Below are 17,803 nucleotides of genomic sequence, written 5' to 3'. Positions count from 1 at the left end.
TACTAATTGCTTACTATTTACATGCCGGTAGAAGATCTTTGGGTTCCCTTTTATGCTGACTGCCATTCTATTTTCATATTCTCTCTTTGCCAGGTCAAGGATACAGAAAGAAACAGAATGAATGAAGGAGGAATAGGGTGAATGAGAGTCAAAACAGAAAGAGTGAAAGAAAAATTGGAATATGAGAAGGAGAGGGCCAAAGAAAAAAAAATGACAATTAAAATTTTTTTAAACTCTGGGAACAATTTGCTCTCTGCAGGAGTGAGACTCCAGTTTCAAATGTTGCTTTTTCTGGTCAGCCATGGTTGAGTTTCATGCCAGGACGATAACTCACCCCATAAAAAGAGTCCTTATGCCGTGAAATGGCAGACCTAAATTTCTGCAGCAAGTTTAATTCATATCTACAAAGCCAATCCAGCAAGTTTGCGACACTCACGGGGAGGTTAACACCAAGATCCCATCTTTGCAAGGCTAATAGTGGAGTGGCACAAGTGTGTGTCAATTCGCATCCCACAGCGTACAAGTTTCCCACCACAAATAATGGCATGCTCCATGAATTTGCAGTTATTTTTCTAGTAAACTCTGGATAGTCAAACCCAGGATTTGCAGTGCATCACTAAGTTCCCTTCAAAGCTTTACATTTTTCAGTAACTTAATATTTTCCATCAGCAAACTATGTAATTAAATTAGCACCATGGACAATTATTTTATCAGGGCTTACCAGAAGACTTGCACCCCAATTCTCTTTACAAATAATATTCTCGCTGTACATCTATTTTTCCCCACATAAGATATTGCTAGTAAATATCGCGTACCATGCGCGGTAATTCTGCAACCTAGCAATCACCAGCCAAGTATTTCAAACGGATATGCCAGAGCTATTTAACTTTTTTGCAGTTATAAACAGTAGCAACGCAAATATCAAGTAACAAAATGATGTTCGGAATTGACACGGTGGCTGCTGCGGCTTGCGAATACACGTTACTGGCAATCTTAATCATGGACACCAGTATATCTTTCTGCAGGCTGACAATATGGTTATGCCCCAGCCGACACCTTGCTTCAAGTTTGGCCCCCCACACTTACTCTGAAGAGCATGGGTCGGTGTCCGTGAGCGCGCCGGATGACGTTGACACCGTTTCACCCTCACTTTCCCAACTTCCATCCTCCAGAACGTAAGGTGTTTCATAGCTCCGCTCCTGGGAACCGTTCGCATCCCTGCTCACCCTCGCAACCCGGGAAGACATCGCCTCACTTTGTGGAAACGCCTTCACTCTCCTGGAGGAACGTGCCAATCAACCACCTCTACCCAGCGCCATATTAGCATCCGGGTTTGCTGGACTGTCATATGACCTGCGGCCGCCTGCTGCGATTGGCTGCTGTGCGGTAACCATAGAAACGAGAGAAGCTGTTCAGCTGAGCAAATGTAATCAGTAAGATTCATTGCATTGATGATATTTAATCATCGATAGTCGTGAGCACGGACGAAATATTGAGTATGAGATTGTTCACTGAAACGACAAAAATGTCTGAAGTCAGTTTAAGGCATTTTTAATACAGGCACGGCCCAATCCCCAAACACTTAGCTCAGGCATCAGTGCCCCCAAAGCAGTAAACGTGGCAGAATTTTTATTCTTAAACCGTTTGAGATATCTTAGGCAGTAATACACCGAAAGATTTCTTCTTTAGGGTACATTTATACTAGCAAGAGACGATTTTGCTTTGCAGCAATCTAATCTTGTGTAGTCTGGATTGCATCGCAAAACCTAAGCTGAACTGAACTGAAGCGAAGCAGAATAAAAGCAGGAAGGTTATTTTGCTTTCCTCCAAAGTAAGATTAGAATTAGATCTGCAGTTACACCATGACCTTTAGGTGAGCAGGAATCGAAATTGCTTTGCATTCAAGCTACAGTTGTAATGCTGGACAGCAGCAGACTCCAAATATGTTGAGGCCATTGAAACCTAGTGAATGGACTGGGGCTATTGCTATTTGGACACGGATTTCTAGGATACCAATGTACAAAAATGACAATATGCTTAATGGTATCTTGAAGATCGAAAGTACCATAAGTGCCCTGGTTGTTAACATTTCATGTCCGCGTTAATGTCTAGCTACAATATTATTAAAAAGTGTGTCTTTGCAACCTACCTGTCTACAAGACTTAATCCCGGTCGTCATGTTTCGGTCATGCTTTTGTATCAACTTATTGCCATTGATAGGTGGTACGGCACGGCCCAACTGCATGGAGCGTTCCGCGGCAATGTGCCCAGGCCCATCCTTCGCAACACCGGGGACAGATAGAACCTCAGCACGTAGTGACACTTGCAGTTTGCGTACTGGAGATCTACACACAGCTTGATGCAGCCGCACACGAAGGTGTGCAGCCCCAGTAAAGGCTCAATGGGGAAAGACCACAGTGTAAGGTCCCCCCACCAAGCTGAACTGAGGGGCTGGATCCATGGGAAACCCCTCGAACTGTATCATTGATATTTTCATTTGCTGTAAATGTGAAACTGTAATTGGCATGACAATAGTGAAATGGAAGGGTTGTGAAGAAACTCATGATAGTATAGAAGGAAACTGATCTCCCTTGCAATGTTTGTATTTTTTGGTGCTGTTTGAAACTGTTTGGCAATGTAATTTTTGCAGATTTTTATGAATAAAGTATATTTTGGTAAAAAAAAATTATAAATTCCTGTACACAGTTATAATGGAAACTACTTATTGAAACTTGCCACGCTGTAATCACATCACCTCACTTTTGCGGTTCCCAGTTCATCAGCCTATTCTGTGGAAAAATATCTTAATCTTATGTTTGCATGCCCTGGTCCAACACAGACACCTAACCCTATTTCACCTAGGACTGGACTCCTATTGAACAATGCCATTGGAGATTGACTAGCGTATAATTTTATAGCGTTTACATATATACATCTAGCATACTTTTGTCTGACACTTCAGGTACCAAATATGCCCTCACTCAAATTTCTGAGTCACATTTTCATAGAATGGGGTATGCAGCCTCGTGGTTATGGTAGTAGACTAGCAGTGCAAAGGTTATGAGTTCAAAGCTCACCATGGCAAGTTATGAAAAAAAAACTCAATAAATCTGTAAAATAAAAGCAAAATACTGCGAATGCTGGAAATCTGAAATAACAAGAAATGCTGGAAATACTCAGCAGATCTGGCAGCATCTGTGGAGAGAGAAGCAGAGATAACGTTTTAGAAACAGATGCTGCCAGACCGGCTGAGTATTTCCAGATCAGATGGTAAACCAATTCAGTTTTACAACAGTCTGGCAGCTTCCACGGTCATTTTAATTGGTGCAGTATTTATTGAGATAAAAACAAGAAATGCTGGAAATACTCAGCAGCTCTGGCAGCATCTGTTTCTAAAATGTTATCTCTGCTTCTCTCTCCACAGATGCTGCCAGAGCTGCTGAGTATTTCCAGCATTTCTTGTTTTTATCTCAATAAATCTCAATAAATACTGCACCAATTAAAATGACCGTGGAAGCTGCCAGACTGTTGTAAAACTGAATTGGTTTACCATCTGAGCTACCCATGACTCTTTAAAATTGTCTTGCCAACTAGGGATGTACAATAAATATCGCCTATCTTCTTCTTCTTTGGCCTCCTTGTCTCAAGAGACAATGGGTAAGCGCCTGGAGGTGGTCAGTGGTTTGTGAAACAGCACCTGGAGTGGCTATAAAGGCCAATTCTAGAGTGACAGACCCTTCCACAGATGCTGCAGATAAAATTGGTTGCCACCAAAATCCCAACAGCAAATAAAAAATTTAATATATAAAACAGCAACAAATCAAAACAGAACTGGTAAGGAACATACCAAACAAGTGGCAACATTAAATCATGACATTCAAACAAAAAGCCATGATGTAAAAATGGGCAAATCAGCAACATCTACCAATATAAAAAAAGGTAAACAAGTCAATATTCTTTGAAATTTATTTCTAACAAGTAAAGGTCCTGCTTAAAATATGTTAAGTACCTTTATAGAGATATATAATAAAGAGTACAAATAAAAAAATAGAAATTTAGAGTAGAAATTGAAGATCTGCACAATCTTCCAATCCTCCTTAGATTGGAGAGTGATGCCAGCTGACATGAGGATCTCAAATGTTACTTCTGTAATGGACAAAAAGGAGGCAGATAAACACGGCAACTGCAGGCCAGTCAACCTAACAATCGATGGTAGGGAGACTTTTAGAGACAATAATTACAGGACAAAATTAATTGGCACTTGGAAAAAAATGGGTTAATAAATGAAAGCCAGCATTGATTTTTTAAAGGCAAATCGTGTTTGACTAACTTGATTAAGTTCTTTGATGTCGTAATGGAGTGGGTTGAGGAGGGAATTGTGGTTGATGTTGTGTAACTGGACTTTCAGAATGAATTTGTTAAAAAGTACAATATAATAAATTTTTACTAAATCTAAAGCCCATGGGATTAAAGGCACAATGACAGCATGGATACAAAATTGGCTAAGGGACAGAAAGCAGAGAGTAGTGGTGAATGGTCGTTTTTCAAACTGGAGGGAAGTATATAGTGGTGTCCCCTAGGAATCAGCATTAGAACCACTAATCTTTTTGATAGATGGGTGTACATAATTTCAAAGTTTGCAGATGACATGAAACTTAGAAAGGCAGTGATGAGGACAGTAAAATAATTCAGGAGTACATACACTGGTGAAATAGGCAGACACATTACAGATGAAATGAAACATGAAGTGTGAAGTGATTCATTTTGCTAGGAAGAACGAGGACAGGCCATATAAACTAAATGGAACAATTTTAAAGGGATCCACGGAAAGAAATGCATTGGGGGTATACCTATAAAAATCTTTGAAGGCGAGAGGGCAAGTTGAGAAGGCTATTAAAAAGGCACATCAGATCCTTGGCGTTATAAATAGAGGCATAGAATACAAAAAGGAAGTTATGCTAAATGGGCGGCACAGTGGTTAGCACCGCAGCCTCACAGCTCCAGGGACCCGGGTTCAATTCTGGGTACTGCCTGTGTGGAGTTTGCAAGTTCTCCCTGTGACCGTGTGGGTTTTCGCCGGGAGCTCCGGTTTCCTCCCACCGCCAAAGACTTGCAGGTGATCGGTAAATTGGCCAATGTAAATTGCCCCTAATGTAGGTAGGTGGTAGGGAATATGGGATTACTGTAGGGTTAGTATAAATGGGTGGTTCTTGGTCGGCACAGACTCGGTGGGCCTAAGGGCCTGTTTCAGTGCTGTATCTCAAAATGAAAAAATCTTTATAGAAAAGAAAAAAGACTGGTTAGACCCCAGCTGGAGTAATACAGCCAATTCTGGGCACTGCACTTTAGGACAGATGTCAAGGCCTTAGAGAAGATGCAGAGGCGATTTACTAGAATGTTACCGAGGATGAGGGACTTCAGTTATGTGGAGAAACTAGAGAAGCTGGGATTGTTCTCCTTGCAACACAAAAGGCTAAAGGGTGGTTTGTTTGAGCTGTTCAAAATCACGAAGGGTTTTGTTTCAGTAGAAGAGTCATGAACTAGAAAAGAGAGAGTTGAGGTAATTGGCAAAAAAAAAATCAGAAAACACCATGAGGAAAAATATTTTTACTCAGCAAGTTATGATCTGGAATGCAATGCCTGAAAGGGTGGTGGAAACAGATTCAATAGTAACTTTCAAAAAGGAAACTGGATAAGTATTTGAAAGTGAAAAATTTGCAGTGCTATGGGGGAAAATGTAGGGGAGTGGGATTAATTGGAGATAGAAACACGGAAAATAGGAGCAGGAGTAGGCCATTCAGTTCTTTGAACCTGCACCACCATTCAATACGATCATGGCTGATCGTCCAAACTAGTACTCTGTTTCCGCTTTCTCCCGGTATCCCTCGATTCCTTTAGCCCCAAGAACTATATAGAACTCTCTCTTGAATATGTTTAATGATTTGGCCTCAACTGCTTTCTGTGGTAGAGAATTCCACAGGTTCACCACTCTCTGGGTGAAGAAATTCCTCCTCATCTCAGTCCTAAATGGCTTACCCCTTATCTTTAGATTGTGACCCCCCTCGTCCTGAACTCCCCTGCCATCAGCAACATCCTTGCTGCATCTAGTCTGTCCAGTCCTGTTAGAATTTTGTAGGTTTCTATGAGATCCCCTCTCATTCTTCTAAACTAGAGTGAATACAAGCCTAATCAACCCAATCTCTCTTCATAAGTCAGTCCTGCCATCTCAGGAATCAGTCTGGTGAACCTTCGCTGCACTCCCTCCATAGCAAGAACATCCTTCCTCAGATAAAGGAGACCAAAACTGCACACTATACTCCAGATGTGGTCTCACCAAGGCCTTGTATAATTGCAGCGTCATCCTTGCTCCTGTACTCGAATCCTCTTGCTATGAAGGCAAACATACCATTTGCCTTCTTAACTTGCCTGCTGCACCTGCATGCTTACTTTCAGTGACAGGTGCACAAGGACACCCAGGTCTCACTGCACCTCCCCCTTTCCCAATCTATCACCGTTCAGATAGAAATCTGCCTTTCTGCTTTTGTCAAAGTGGATAACCTCACATTTATCCACATTATACTGCATCTGCCATGTATTTGCCCACTCACTCAACCTTTCCAAATCACACTGGAGCTTCTCTGCATCCTCCTCACAGCTCACACTCCCACCCAGCTTTGTATCATCTGCAAACTTGGATATATTACATTTAATTCCCTCATCTATATCATTTATATTGTGAATAGCTGGGGTCCCAGCACTGATCCTGCGGTACCCCACTAATCACTGCCTGCCATCGGAAAAAGACCTGTTTATTCCTACTCTTTTTATTTCCTATCTGCCAACCAGTTCTCTATCCAGGTCAGTACCTTACCCCCAATCCCATGTGCTATAATTTTGCACACTAATCTCTTATGCGGCACCTTATCAAAAGCCTTCTGAAAGTCCAAATACATCACATCCACTGGTTCTCCCCTATCTATTCTACTAGTTACATCCTCAAAAAATTCCAGTAGTTTTGTCAAGCATGATTTCCCTTTCGTAAATCCAGGTTGACTTTGTCCGATCATGTCACTGTTTCCCAAATTCTCTGCTATTACATTTTTATAATAGACTCTAGCATTTTCCCCACTATTGATGTCAGGTGAACCAGTCTATAATACCCTGTTTTTTCTCTGCCTCTTTTTTTTTTTAAATAGTGGGGTTACATTAGCTACCCTCCAATCCATTATAACTGTTCCAGAGTCTATGGAATTTTGAAAAATGACCAGCAATGCATCTACTATTTCAAGGGCCACTTCCTCAAGTACTCTGGATGTAGATCATCAGGCCCTGGGGATTTATTGGCCTTCAATCCCATCAATTTCCCTAACACCATTTCCCTACTAATATTGATTTCATACAGTTCCTCCTTCTTACTAGACCCTATGTTCTCCAACATTTCTGGGAGATAATGTGTCTTTCTTCGTGAAGACAGAACCAAAGTATGTATAGATAGTTCTTTCAAAGAGACAGCACAGTCACAATGGATCAAAGGACCATCTTCTGTGTTGTATCATGCTATGATTCTATTTCTTTACTTTCACTATCAGGTACCCAACCTGAACAGATGGAAACTAAAGAAAATTGACTTCTCCCCATATTACGGATAGAGATTCAACATGTCTGCATAAATGACCTTCCTTTGTAATTTGTTCAAATTTATTCCCCTTTCAATGAAAAAAAAATGTACTTTCCTTTCATTCTTACTGAGCTCCTGGCAGTACATCAGCCCACCCAAGTTTATCCAATGCATCAAAACATTGCAATACCATGTTGCACATCAACCCACAATAGTACTGTGTACAATATAATGACCCAGTTTTTGTGCACATTTTGTATTGATTTCATGTCTCAAAAATTGTAATAGACCTGGAATATGCAATTATTGTAAACTTAATGCTATTCAGCCATACAAAAACAAACTTTAGAAAGTCTGAAACTGCTGTAGAACCTTGTAAAGTTAGTGAGTTGTCCCGTCAGCATTTTTTAAACATTAAAAATCTCACTCACATTTGGATACTTCCAAATGATGCAACTCTATAATAAAAGACAAGTAAAGTAACAGTGGTTCATGCCACTGCAAAAGGTGTACTGGAAACAGGCAACCAATATGCGCAGAACAGGACCCCATAGCCAGTAAAAGACCAGTTAATCTATTTTTGTTGGTGCAAGACACAATGGGCTGAATGGCCCCCCTTCTGTGCTATAATTTTTCTATGCTTCCAAGTTAAGGGAGGAATGTTGGTAAGGAACTCACTTTTCTTGGAACAGGGGCATGGAATCTATCTGCCTACGTGAGCAGGAAAATGGGCCCTCATTTCATCTGAAGGACAGCCTGTCCGAGAAGACAGTATTTCCCAAGTGCAGTGCAGCAGTGAAGTAAAAACCTACGCTATGTACACTAGTGCTCAAGTACAACATTTTCTGGGCTCGGGTTGACATCCTATTCCCATGCCCAAATCTTGGGCACTTTTTTTCTATTGCAGCAAGTACCAACCTAACTAATCTTTACTTAGTAAAAAGTAATGCCTCCCTTGATCTTTGTTTGCATGAGGAAACTATCAGAAGCACCAACATTAGGGATAGCAATCAAAATAACTATCCCTAATTGCTAACAAGACATAATTAACCAAACAACATTCTAGAGTTCATTACCCACTCCTTTAACATGGAGTCCTGACCCTAAATTCTGCTTTCACCCATTGATCAACTAATTTGATCTGCTAGATGATCCAAAACATGACTTCATCAGATACATTAACTCGCATGGTGACCCATAGGGGGCGGGGGGACTGGAGGGTGGCACTTTGTCCTGAAATAATACAATCACCCAGACATCTTTTATTACGTTCCGTACCCTTTGATTTCTAAGCTGTTCCTTTCCATATTGATCAAAATGAATACACGGATCTGAGCGTAAAAGCGATTCATGAAATCAAACTATTTACCCAAAAATAAACTTTTAAAAATATTAATACGCAAAACAGAGAACCGTCAAAGAATGAACGGAGATTGTAGAACGAAAGTTTCGTAATTTACTGTAACGATGGTTATTCATATCATCCAAAACAAACTTTTATAAACTATTTGTATTTCTATACGGCGGAGTCTATTAGGAGAAACTCAAATTTATGTCAACAGGCAAAGGCCGATTTAATCTGATGCGAACTCCGATAGACTCATTTATGTAGACCTATACACAGATGGCAAATGAACAAAATAGGAAAATATATTTCCCTCGAGTATAAGTATACACAGTGCAGTTTGTTTCTAAACAAACATTCTCTCGCGATCTTTTAACAGATTTATAAAACTGGCTAGCTAGACTTTGAGTGGGAATCACTACAATCATTATGGTACCAGTAAAAGGTGTCAAAATGTTGAAACGTTGATCTAAATACCTCCCCCTTCCACCCCCGCAAAGAAAACTCTTCATCTGTCCTACGATTCATTGAACCAAAGTATAGCCAGGCTAGCGAAATGAAATTAAACACTTTCTATACAGAACATTGGTGATCGAGTACCAAAATTCACAACCCTAAATAGCTTTGTAATTTCTGAATTCAATTAGTATAAATTACTCATCTCAATTCGCTAACAGACAAAAGTAGATTTTCCTTCCCAACTTAAGACGTAAAGATTTCACATTAAGCGTTCAAATCGCCCCAAACGCAGTGAAATTTAATTTGGTGTTAAAAGCTACATTTACTTCCCCTCTACTACTTCGTCTTCCTCTTCTCTTTCTGCAACATATCAGGGCCAGGTATTAAGGTTTTAAAGTAATTTGTTACTTAAGAGATAGCGAAGCTTATCACAATTAACGCGCTTGTTTATATATTTAACATTTGAAATTAAGTTAAAGAAGATCTGAAAAGTTCACTTTTCAGATTTTCGATGGTGGCCATCTCACCGTAAGGCCACTAGTTCTTCACTCCATTTCAGAAGCACAATAAATGAAACCACTGGAAAGACAGAGGATAGGGATGGTGTTGCTTCGAAGACATCGGAGCCCAAAGTTCTCACATAACTTGTTCAAATAGAACCGTAATGGGGAAGTTATAAACCCCGTAGGCGGTCATGTTTCACCTTTGGCATGTTTCCAGCAGTTCCTGCAGCCATACCGGTGCCAAACGTCATGCTCTGCACTCCTTTGGACCCCACCAGAAAGGCCGAGAGGGGGGTTTTGACGCTTGGGCAACTCTCAACCTCCATACATTTGCCCAGGCATGCGCCATGGAGAGGTGACTCCATAGTCGCCTCACAGCGACCGAAACAACACGGAAGGCAGCAGTTACGGGTTATAAGTCCAGAATATTGGCTTTTATAGCCACTCCAGGCGCTGCTCCACAAACCACTGACCACCTCCAGGCGCTTTCCCATTGTCTCTCGCGACAAGGAGGCCAAAGAAGAAGAATAATCAATCAGAATCCTAGAATGGTTACAACAGAGAAGGCTGCCATTAGCTCATCCTGTCTGCGCCTGCTCTCTGCAGGAGCTACTTAGCTTGTCCCAATCCCCTGCCCTTTTCCATTAACCCGGTGAATTTTCTCTCCAGGTACTTACCCAATTCTCTTTTGAAAGTTCCAATTGTATTTACCTCCATCACACTCTCAAGTAATAGCATTCCATGTCCTAATCACTCGCTGCTTAAAGTTTTTCCTCATGGTGGTTTTGCTAATCACCTTAAATCTGTGTCCTTTGGTTCTGGACCCTTCCGCCAATGGGAATATTTTGCTCTATCCACTCTGTCTAGACCCATGATTCTGAGCACTTCTAATAAATCTCAAACTTCGCCAAGGTGAACAACTCCAGCTTCTCCAATCTATCCACATAACTGAGTCAGTGTCCCTGGAACCATTCTGGTAAATCTTTTCTGCACCCTCACTAAAGCCTTCACATCCTTCCTAAAGTGTGGTCCCCAGAATAGGATAGAATACACCAGTTGAGACCCTACCTGGAGTTTTATGAAGTAAAAGCAAAATACTGAATATGCTGGAAATACTCAGCAGGTCTGGCAGCATCTGTGGAGAGCGATGCAGAGTTCTCACTTCAGGTCTGTGACCTTTTGTCAGAACAGACGAAAGGTCACCGACCTGAAACATTAACTTTGCTTCTCACTCTCCACAGATGCTGTCTGACCTGTTGAGTATTTGTAGCACTCTTTTATTTCAGAGTTTTATAAAGGTCCATCATAAATTCAAAATTTCTAAACTCAGTTGTTAGTGAGTAAATCATGCACTGTGGTTAAAATATGAAAGTGAACCTATTTTTGCTAAGTTAATAGAAGCTGGGCAAGTTGTTTGCACCAGGTCACAGACTCCTCCTACAGCGTATAGCATATTATGTATCATGTGCCATATTGTATAAAGCATTGTAAACTTTGTCATATTTAATGTAACCCTGAGTTTGACTTCGAATCTTTGTTATCGTACAGTTAAGTAAGATTAGTGGCAGCAGATTTAGGATTTCAAATTCTTGTGTTTGTTCAGTTCTGGTTCATAAATTTGTCTTTATTGCGCTATATATTCTGTCGCCTCCCTCCGCACTATCAGACATTGTTCTTAACCCGCACTTGGTTGGATTGACTCGGGAGTTGAGTGAGCAGTAAAAGATCACAACAGTGCAATACGACCTGTTATTTAAAGAAAAACAGGCCTGTCACTCTGCGCCTTCTGAGGAATTACATTTATTGCACGATTATTCCAGACATGCATTATATTGCATTTAAAAATCAGATCAATAAACAGAGCTGATCCATATTAAATAAGCTATCATATTTCGGGGATGGGCAATACATGTTGGATTATTGCGGAATTTAAAGAGGGCCCCAAATCAGTCTGTCAGTCACATGAAATTCATCAACTGGAACGATCAGGTTTTTATGAGTTGGACGTTTTACAAGTCTCAATTTTCCATGTTTGTTGAATTGCACAGACCCCAGTCTTTTCTAAGGACACACCCGACGTTTCTGAGAAATTTCAGAAACCCTAAAGTCCGCTAAACAAATATTGTCGGATTTGTGCTGAATGGCAATTATAATCTAAATGTTTACATGACGAATATAACATTAATATGTATTCTTCACTCAAAACAACCTCTCTGGTCATGACGTAACATTCAAACATATATTTGTAAAAATCATGGAACGCTGGCTTAATGTTTTTGACATAAATTACTTCCATTAGACACGACCCTTTATTATGCTCACCTGTGAACAATGATACTCTGTACTGAATCCAACTCATCCAGACTTCTTGTGGGTCTTGTGATGCCGTATCTCCCAACATTAAACATTATTCGCTTCAGATCATATTTCAGTTGAACGTTTACATTCCACTAGGAAATATTACTCTAGTAATGTGCAGCTCCCCACGGTTGGGTCGGACTGTACTATTTTACAAATAGTGTAAGACGAATTCCTGATTAACAACTTGCCGAGTTTGTAGCTTTAGCTCATTCTAGCTGAGCGTTTACATTGTGCCTTATGTCCTTTAGAGATTCTTTCCCCCGAAGGAGTGTCAACGAGCATTTTTCTTAGTTTCACTTACTCAAGTGAATAAAAGCTTCCTCTCGCCTGAGTGAGGTTAAAGTTCAACTGCTAATCATCTAGGGACAAAGCTTCTTTCGTTCTCCCTTTTTGAGGATCGTGCCAAGATAGAGCACTGATGCTCTGAAATACAGCTATGAAAAGCACGCAAAATGTGGGGGACTAAACATCCTTCACTTTTCGGCTCTAAAGGAGCAGGTGGGTGCCGCCAGCAATTCCCACTCGTCAAACCACATCCCCAAGGGTCCTAATGCCCAACTATTTCTTACCATGATTACTCGAAAATATTTGCTGCGTCATCAAGTATTCAACAAAATAGACACATAAATACTTATTCAATATAATTACTCTTTCCTTACTCTGTTGTAAGTTAATTGTCAAAAAGATAGAAATTTAAAAAGGAGGCTAAATTACACAACCCCGGCCCCCAATATTTATGAGGCTTGCATGCGCGATTAACCCAGGCCCGTTGATTGCAATGCAGGCAACAGGCCAGCTTTGTGGTGCCTGCTCATTTGAATGATTTCTGTGGGCAGCCAGTGCTAACTGCAATGTTAGAGGGAGGTGCATTGTGACTGGAGCAGCTGCTGGCATTGTGCAGGAAATGAATCTGACCTGTGAGACAGTACAGAATGCACAACATGGAAGAAAGTGGGCTCTAAGGTTCCTGGATGCTACACTGGAGGCCTTGGTGGAGAAGGTGGAAAGTAGGAGAAATGTTCTGTATCCACATGGCTCAGAAGGCCCACCTGACACATGCTCAAAAAGCAATGGGTGCAGCGAGCCATAGAGGTCAATGCTAGGAGTCAAGCCTAAAAAATCTGGTTGCAGCATTGCAAGAAGCTCAATAACCTCACATCAGTGGCCAAGGTCAGTGAATGTACCTTCAAATGCTATATTGTACGAACTGCAGCAGTAGCCTCAGTCACTGCTCAAATTACCACATCCCCATCACTGAACTACCAACACTATCAATTAGGCCTCATACCTAACATTCATATGTTTCACCTCACCTTCATTCATTTAACACTGCTGCAAGCCTCATGCCCACATTTCACAACTTGTACATAATGTAGCTATTCAATGATGATAGTCACATCACCCTAACAGACTGCACAGTACTCACTAAAGCATTTCTCTTTCTCTCTTGCAGAAGATGGTGCACAACTGGAGGCAGCAGAGGCTACTCATAGGAGTACCTGTGTGTCGCAACCCCCACAGTGGAGACAGTACTGGCCGTTACTGAAACATTCATCGTTGAGGCCGTGGCCAGCAGCGGGGCTGAAAACATCAAAGATAACTGTATCCTCATACCTAATCCACCTCATCACATCCCACTCCTCTTCATCCCACAAGCTGGTCTGACTTACAAGCTGCAGATGGCGCAAGCATGTACCTCTTACTTCCCCCACCCCACCCCACCCACCACTCTACTTCCCCTCCCCTCACCACTCCGCTTCCCCTCACCGCAACCTTATCCTTGTGCCTTTCTCCTTTCAGATACCAAGGAATGCAACCTGGCTGGGCAATGCAAGTACAGCAAGAAGACAGTGATGATGAAGACGCAACGTCAGTTAATTTCACAGTTGCAGCCATTAGCTCAGATACTAACACTGCTTGTAATTTAGAGGATGGAATAGAGGTGGGACCTGCACATTGTAAGACACTGGACACAAGCCGTCAGTAGCCAAGCATAAGGGCCAGGATTTTGATCCAGCCGCAGTGAAGGAAAGGTGATACATTTCCAAGTCAAGATGCTGTGTGTCTTGGAGGGTAACTTGCAGATGGTGGTGTTTCCACACATCTGCTGCTTTGTCCTTCTAGGTGAAAGAGGTCACAGGTTTAGAAGATGCTGTCGAAGGAGGGGTGACGAGTTGCTGCAGTGAATCTTGCATATGGTGCATAATGCTGCCGCTGTGCATTAGTGGTGGAGGTAATGAATGTTTAAACTGGTGAATGGCGTGCCGATCATGGATGGTCCTGGATGGTGTCAAGCTTCCTGAGTGTTGTTGGAGCTGAACTCATCCAGGCAAGTGGAGTGTATTCCATCACACTCCTGACTTATGCCTTGTAGATGGTGGACAGGCTTTGGGAGTCAGGAGGTAAGTTACTCGCTGCAGAATTTCCAGTTTCTGACCTGCTCTTGTAGGCACAGTATTTATGTGGCTGCTCCAGTTAAGTTTCTGATCAATGGTCACCACCTCCCCCCCCACCCCAGGATGTTGATAGTGTGGGATTCAGTGATCGTAATGGCGTTGAATGTCAAGGGGCGATGGTTAGATTCTCTGTCGTTTGAGATGGTCATTGCCTGGCACTTGTGTGGTGCGAATGTTATTTGCCACTTATCAGCCCAAGACTGAATGTTGTCCAGGTCTTGCTGCATATGGACACAGACTGCTTGAGTATCGGAGGAGTTGCGAATGGTACTGAACGTTGTACAATCATCAGCAAACATCCCCACTTCTGACCTTATGATGGAGGGATGGTCATTGATGACGCAGCTGAAGATGGTTGGGCCTAGGATACTAACCTTATGATCTCCTGCAGCAATATCCTGGGGCTAAGATGATTGGCCTCTAACAACCACAACTATCTTATATTGTACTAGGTATGATTCCAACGAGTGGAGAATTTTTCCTCGATTCCCATTGACTTCAATTTTGCTAGGGATCCTTGATACCACACTCAGTCAAATGCTGCCTTGATATAAAGGGCAATCAGTCTCAACTCACCTCGTTTGCGGACCCAAAGATGATGCAGCATCTGATGGCCGATGTTGAAGCTTCCATTGCAACACAAACAGCAGCCAAAGTTACATTAGAAGCTCAGACTGCTATCATGCAAGCTCAAACTGCTGCCATCATGGCAGAGGGAAGGTCAGGTGTGGGACTGGTGAATGAGGAATTGGCCAGGCAGAAAGGGTCTGTTTAGATTGTCTCTTCTTCCTCCTCATGCTTCTGTTCCTCAGCTTCTCACTGTATAGCTGGTGTCAATAGCTGTCCCCTCATGATGATGATGTTTTTTTTTAGATTAGAACATTACAGCGCAGTACAGGCCCTTCGGCCCTTGATGTTGCGCCGACCTGTGAAACTATCTGACCTACACTGTTGTGCAGCATGAAGCAAACCACTAAGAATCTTGGCACCTACGCTGCCACATACTGTAAGGGCTCCTCCAGAGGGGTCCATGCAGTGGAAATGTTGTTTCAGCACACCAGTGGTCTGCTCTATCACATTTGGGAGCGTGAATTTCATTCGTGGGTTGCACACCAGTGCCATTGACTACATCATCAGCGATTGTTGCCCAATAACTTCCCTTTGGTTTGCTGTAGTGGCTGAAATGCGGCTGGCACAGCAAACTGCTGCAGAATGAAGGTATAGGTACTGCTGCCAGGATACTGGGTATACATCTGCATAATTTGCTGATGACACACCAACTACATGTTGAGGGAGTGAAATTCCTTTTGGTTCAGGTCTAGGGCAGCTTTGACATGCAGTGCTTGCAAAGCCATGTGCATGCAACCAATGGCACCCTGTGCTATAGGGAAGCCTTGAATCCAATGAAGCCACATGCTTGATCCACCTGCTTCTCACTGACGAGAGAATGAAATGTAGTGAGCTGTCTTTGAACAGAGAGCCTCAGTGACCTTCTTTGCGCAATGGACATAGACAGCAAACTGCAAGATGCTGTAAATATCTCCAGCTTCAGCCCAGAAGGAACAAGACGCATAAAGTTCATTGCCATGGTCATCTTCACAGCTACTGGCAATGCTGTCCTTGCTCTGCTCTGAGGTTGCAGTGGTGGCTGCAGCAGGTGACAGATTTCAGTGAGGGCATCCTTACTGAAGCACAGATGTCTCTCACATTGGCTGGAATTTTACATTGGGTGGGAGGCACTGCCCACCGGCTAAAATGTCAGGGGCGAGACTGCCGGGCCTGGGGAGCTACGCCAGCATTTTATGCTCCCGGGCCCTTAATTGGACTTGGGTGGGACTTCCACTCTTCTGAGGCAGGAAGTCCTGCCTAGTGGAGCTGCCAGCCAATCAGCGGACTGGTAGCTCTTTTTACCAGCAGAGCCACCAGGAGCTGTGGCCACTGCTGGGACTGTACCCAGCCAACAGCAGGGTCAGGAACGTCAGCCCCAAAAGAGAGAGAAGTTTTGGGGCCTCGCTGGGAACAATTGGCCGAGCCTTGGCGAGGCAAGGGCGATTGGTTGGGGAGTGGAGTGTTGCGCCATGGAGGCGGTGAGGCCATGGTGGGGGGTCCTCCATGGGGCACAGGGTGCCCGATCAGGAGGACCCCCCCCCCCACTCAGGCCAAAAGGAGGCCGCCAGGCTTTATCTGGTGGCCTCTTGGGGGACCTTCACCGTCCGCCTGCTGGTAAAATACCATTGGCAGCAGGAGGAAGCTCTTAAGTGGAAGTTAATTGGCCACTTAACGACCTTGATTGACCTGGGGCGGGCAGGCCATTTCACGCTGCAGCCACCCCTGGTAAAATTGAAGCACTGGTGGGACGGCATCGGGAACGGCACTCACCACCTTCCACTCAATTTTACGAACCTCCGCCATCCCGCCAGCAACCAGCCCACTTCTGTGGGTGGTGGGCGGGGGGGTGGTGGCGTAAAATTCCGGCCATTGTTCCCTGAATTGCTCCCAGAACACCCTGGATGGATATGGGCCTGCTGCTGAGATCTCTTCTTCCCCTCCTCCTTTTCCCTCTTCCAGGAGCTTGTCCTATTCTGCCTGGTCTCTGCTCATTTTCTAACTTATGCTGTATTCCAAGGGATTGCCTACTTGTGCACCTATGTCTGGTAGCAACTGGTTTGTGCAGAAGCCTTAAAGTCAACATCTGTCCTTCAGCGCCTGCTACACCACTCCCTGTAGACTTTTGCAACATGAAACAACTATAGAAAGCATCAAATACTTGTAGAATCGCAGCAGCAATCAAAAGAAATCAACTAGCAATAACCTGTAAGTAGTTGATGATCCCTTTAAGTAGAGCTGTGGGGTGGGGAACACATGCTCAGTTGTGCAAGGTTAACTGAAGGCATTAGCTGAAATGTTGACCTCTAAAATGGCACCACTTGCATGAAATCAGTGTGACGTCATGATCTGCCTGCTCTGCGTACTTCTGCCTGCACCAATATGGTGATCATGGCAATGTGCAACACAAGCTCCATGGAAGCCATTTTGGAGGTCCAAGGATACGCGTAACACA

At 43.0% G+C, this 17,803-nt stretch overlaps 1 protein-coding gene across 2 annotated transcripts in view; it reads right to left on the bottom strand.

The window, feature by feature from the left end:
- intu (inturned planar cell polarity protein) overlaps positions 1-12,801 on the bottom strand; it is a 239,930-nt gene extending 227,129 nt beyond the window's left edge. Inside the window, exon 1 of one of the 2 annotated variants that reach the window (XM_068042834.1) lies at positions 12,248-12,801. In XM_068042834.1, coding sequence (XP_067898935.1) covers positions 12,248-12,333 — 86 coding nt within the window. In that variant the 5' untranslated portion in view covers positions 12,334-12,801. Of the gene's footprint in view, positions 1-1,086; positions 1,380-12,247 lie in introns of those variants that run through there. The other variant, XM_068042826.1, reaches the window with a different exon arrangement.
- Between the last annotated feature and the right edge of the window lie 5,002 nt (positions 12,802-17,803).

This window comes from Heterodontus francisci, chromosome 1 (assembly GCF_036365525.1).
Source record: "Heterodontus francisci isolate sHetFra1 chromosome 1, sHetFra1.hap1, whole genome shotgun sequence".
NCBI lineage: Eukaryota > Metazoa > Chordata > Chondrichthyes > Heterodontiformes > Heterodontidae > Heterodontus > Heterodontus francisci.
The sequence above is the reverse complement of the archived record's forward strand: the minus strand, read 5'-3'. Positions and strand labels throughout refer to the sequence as shown.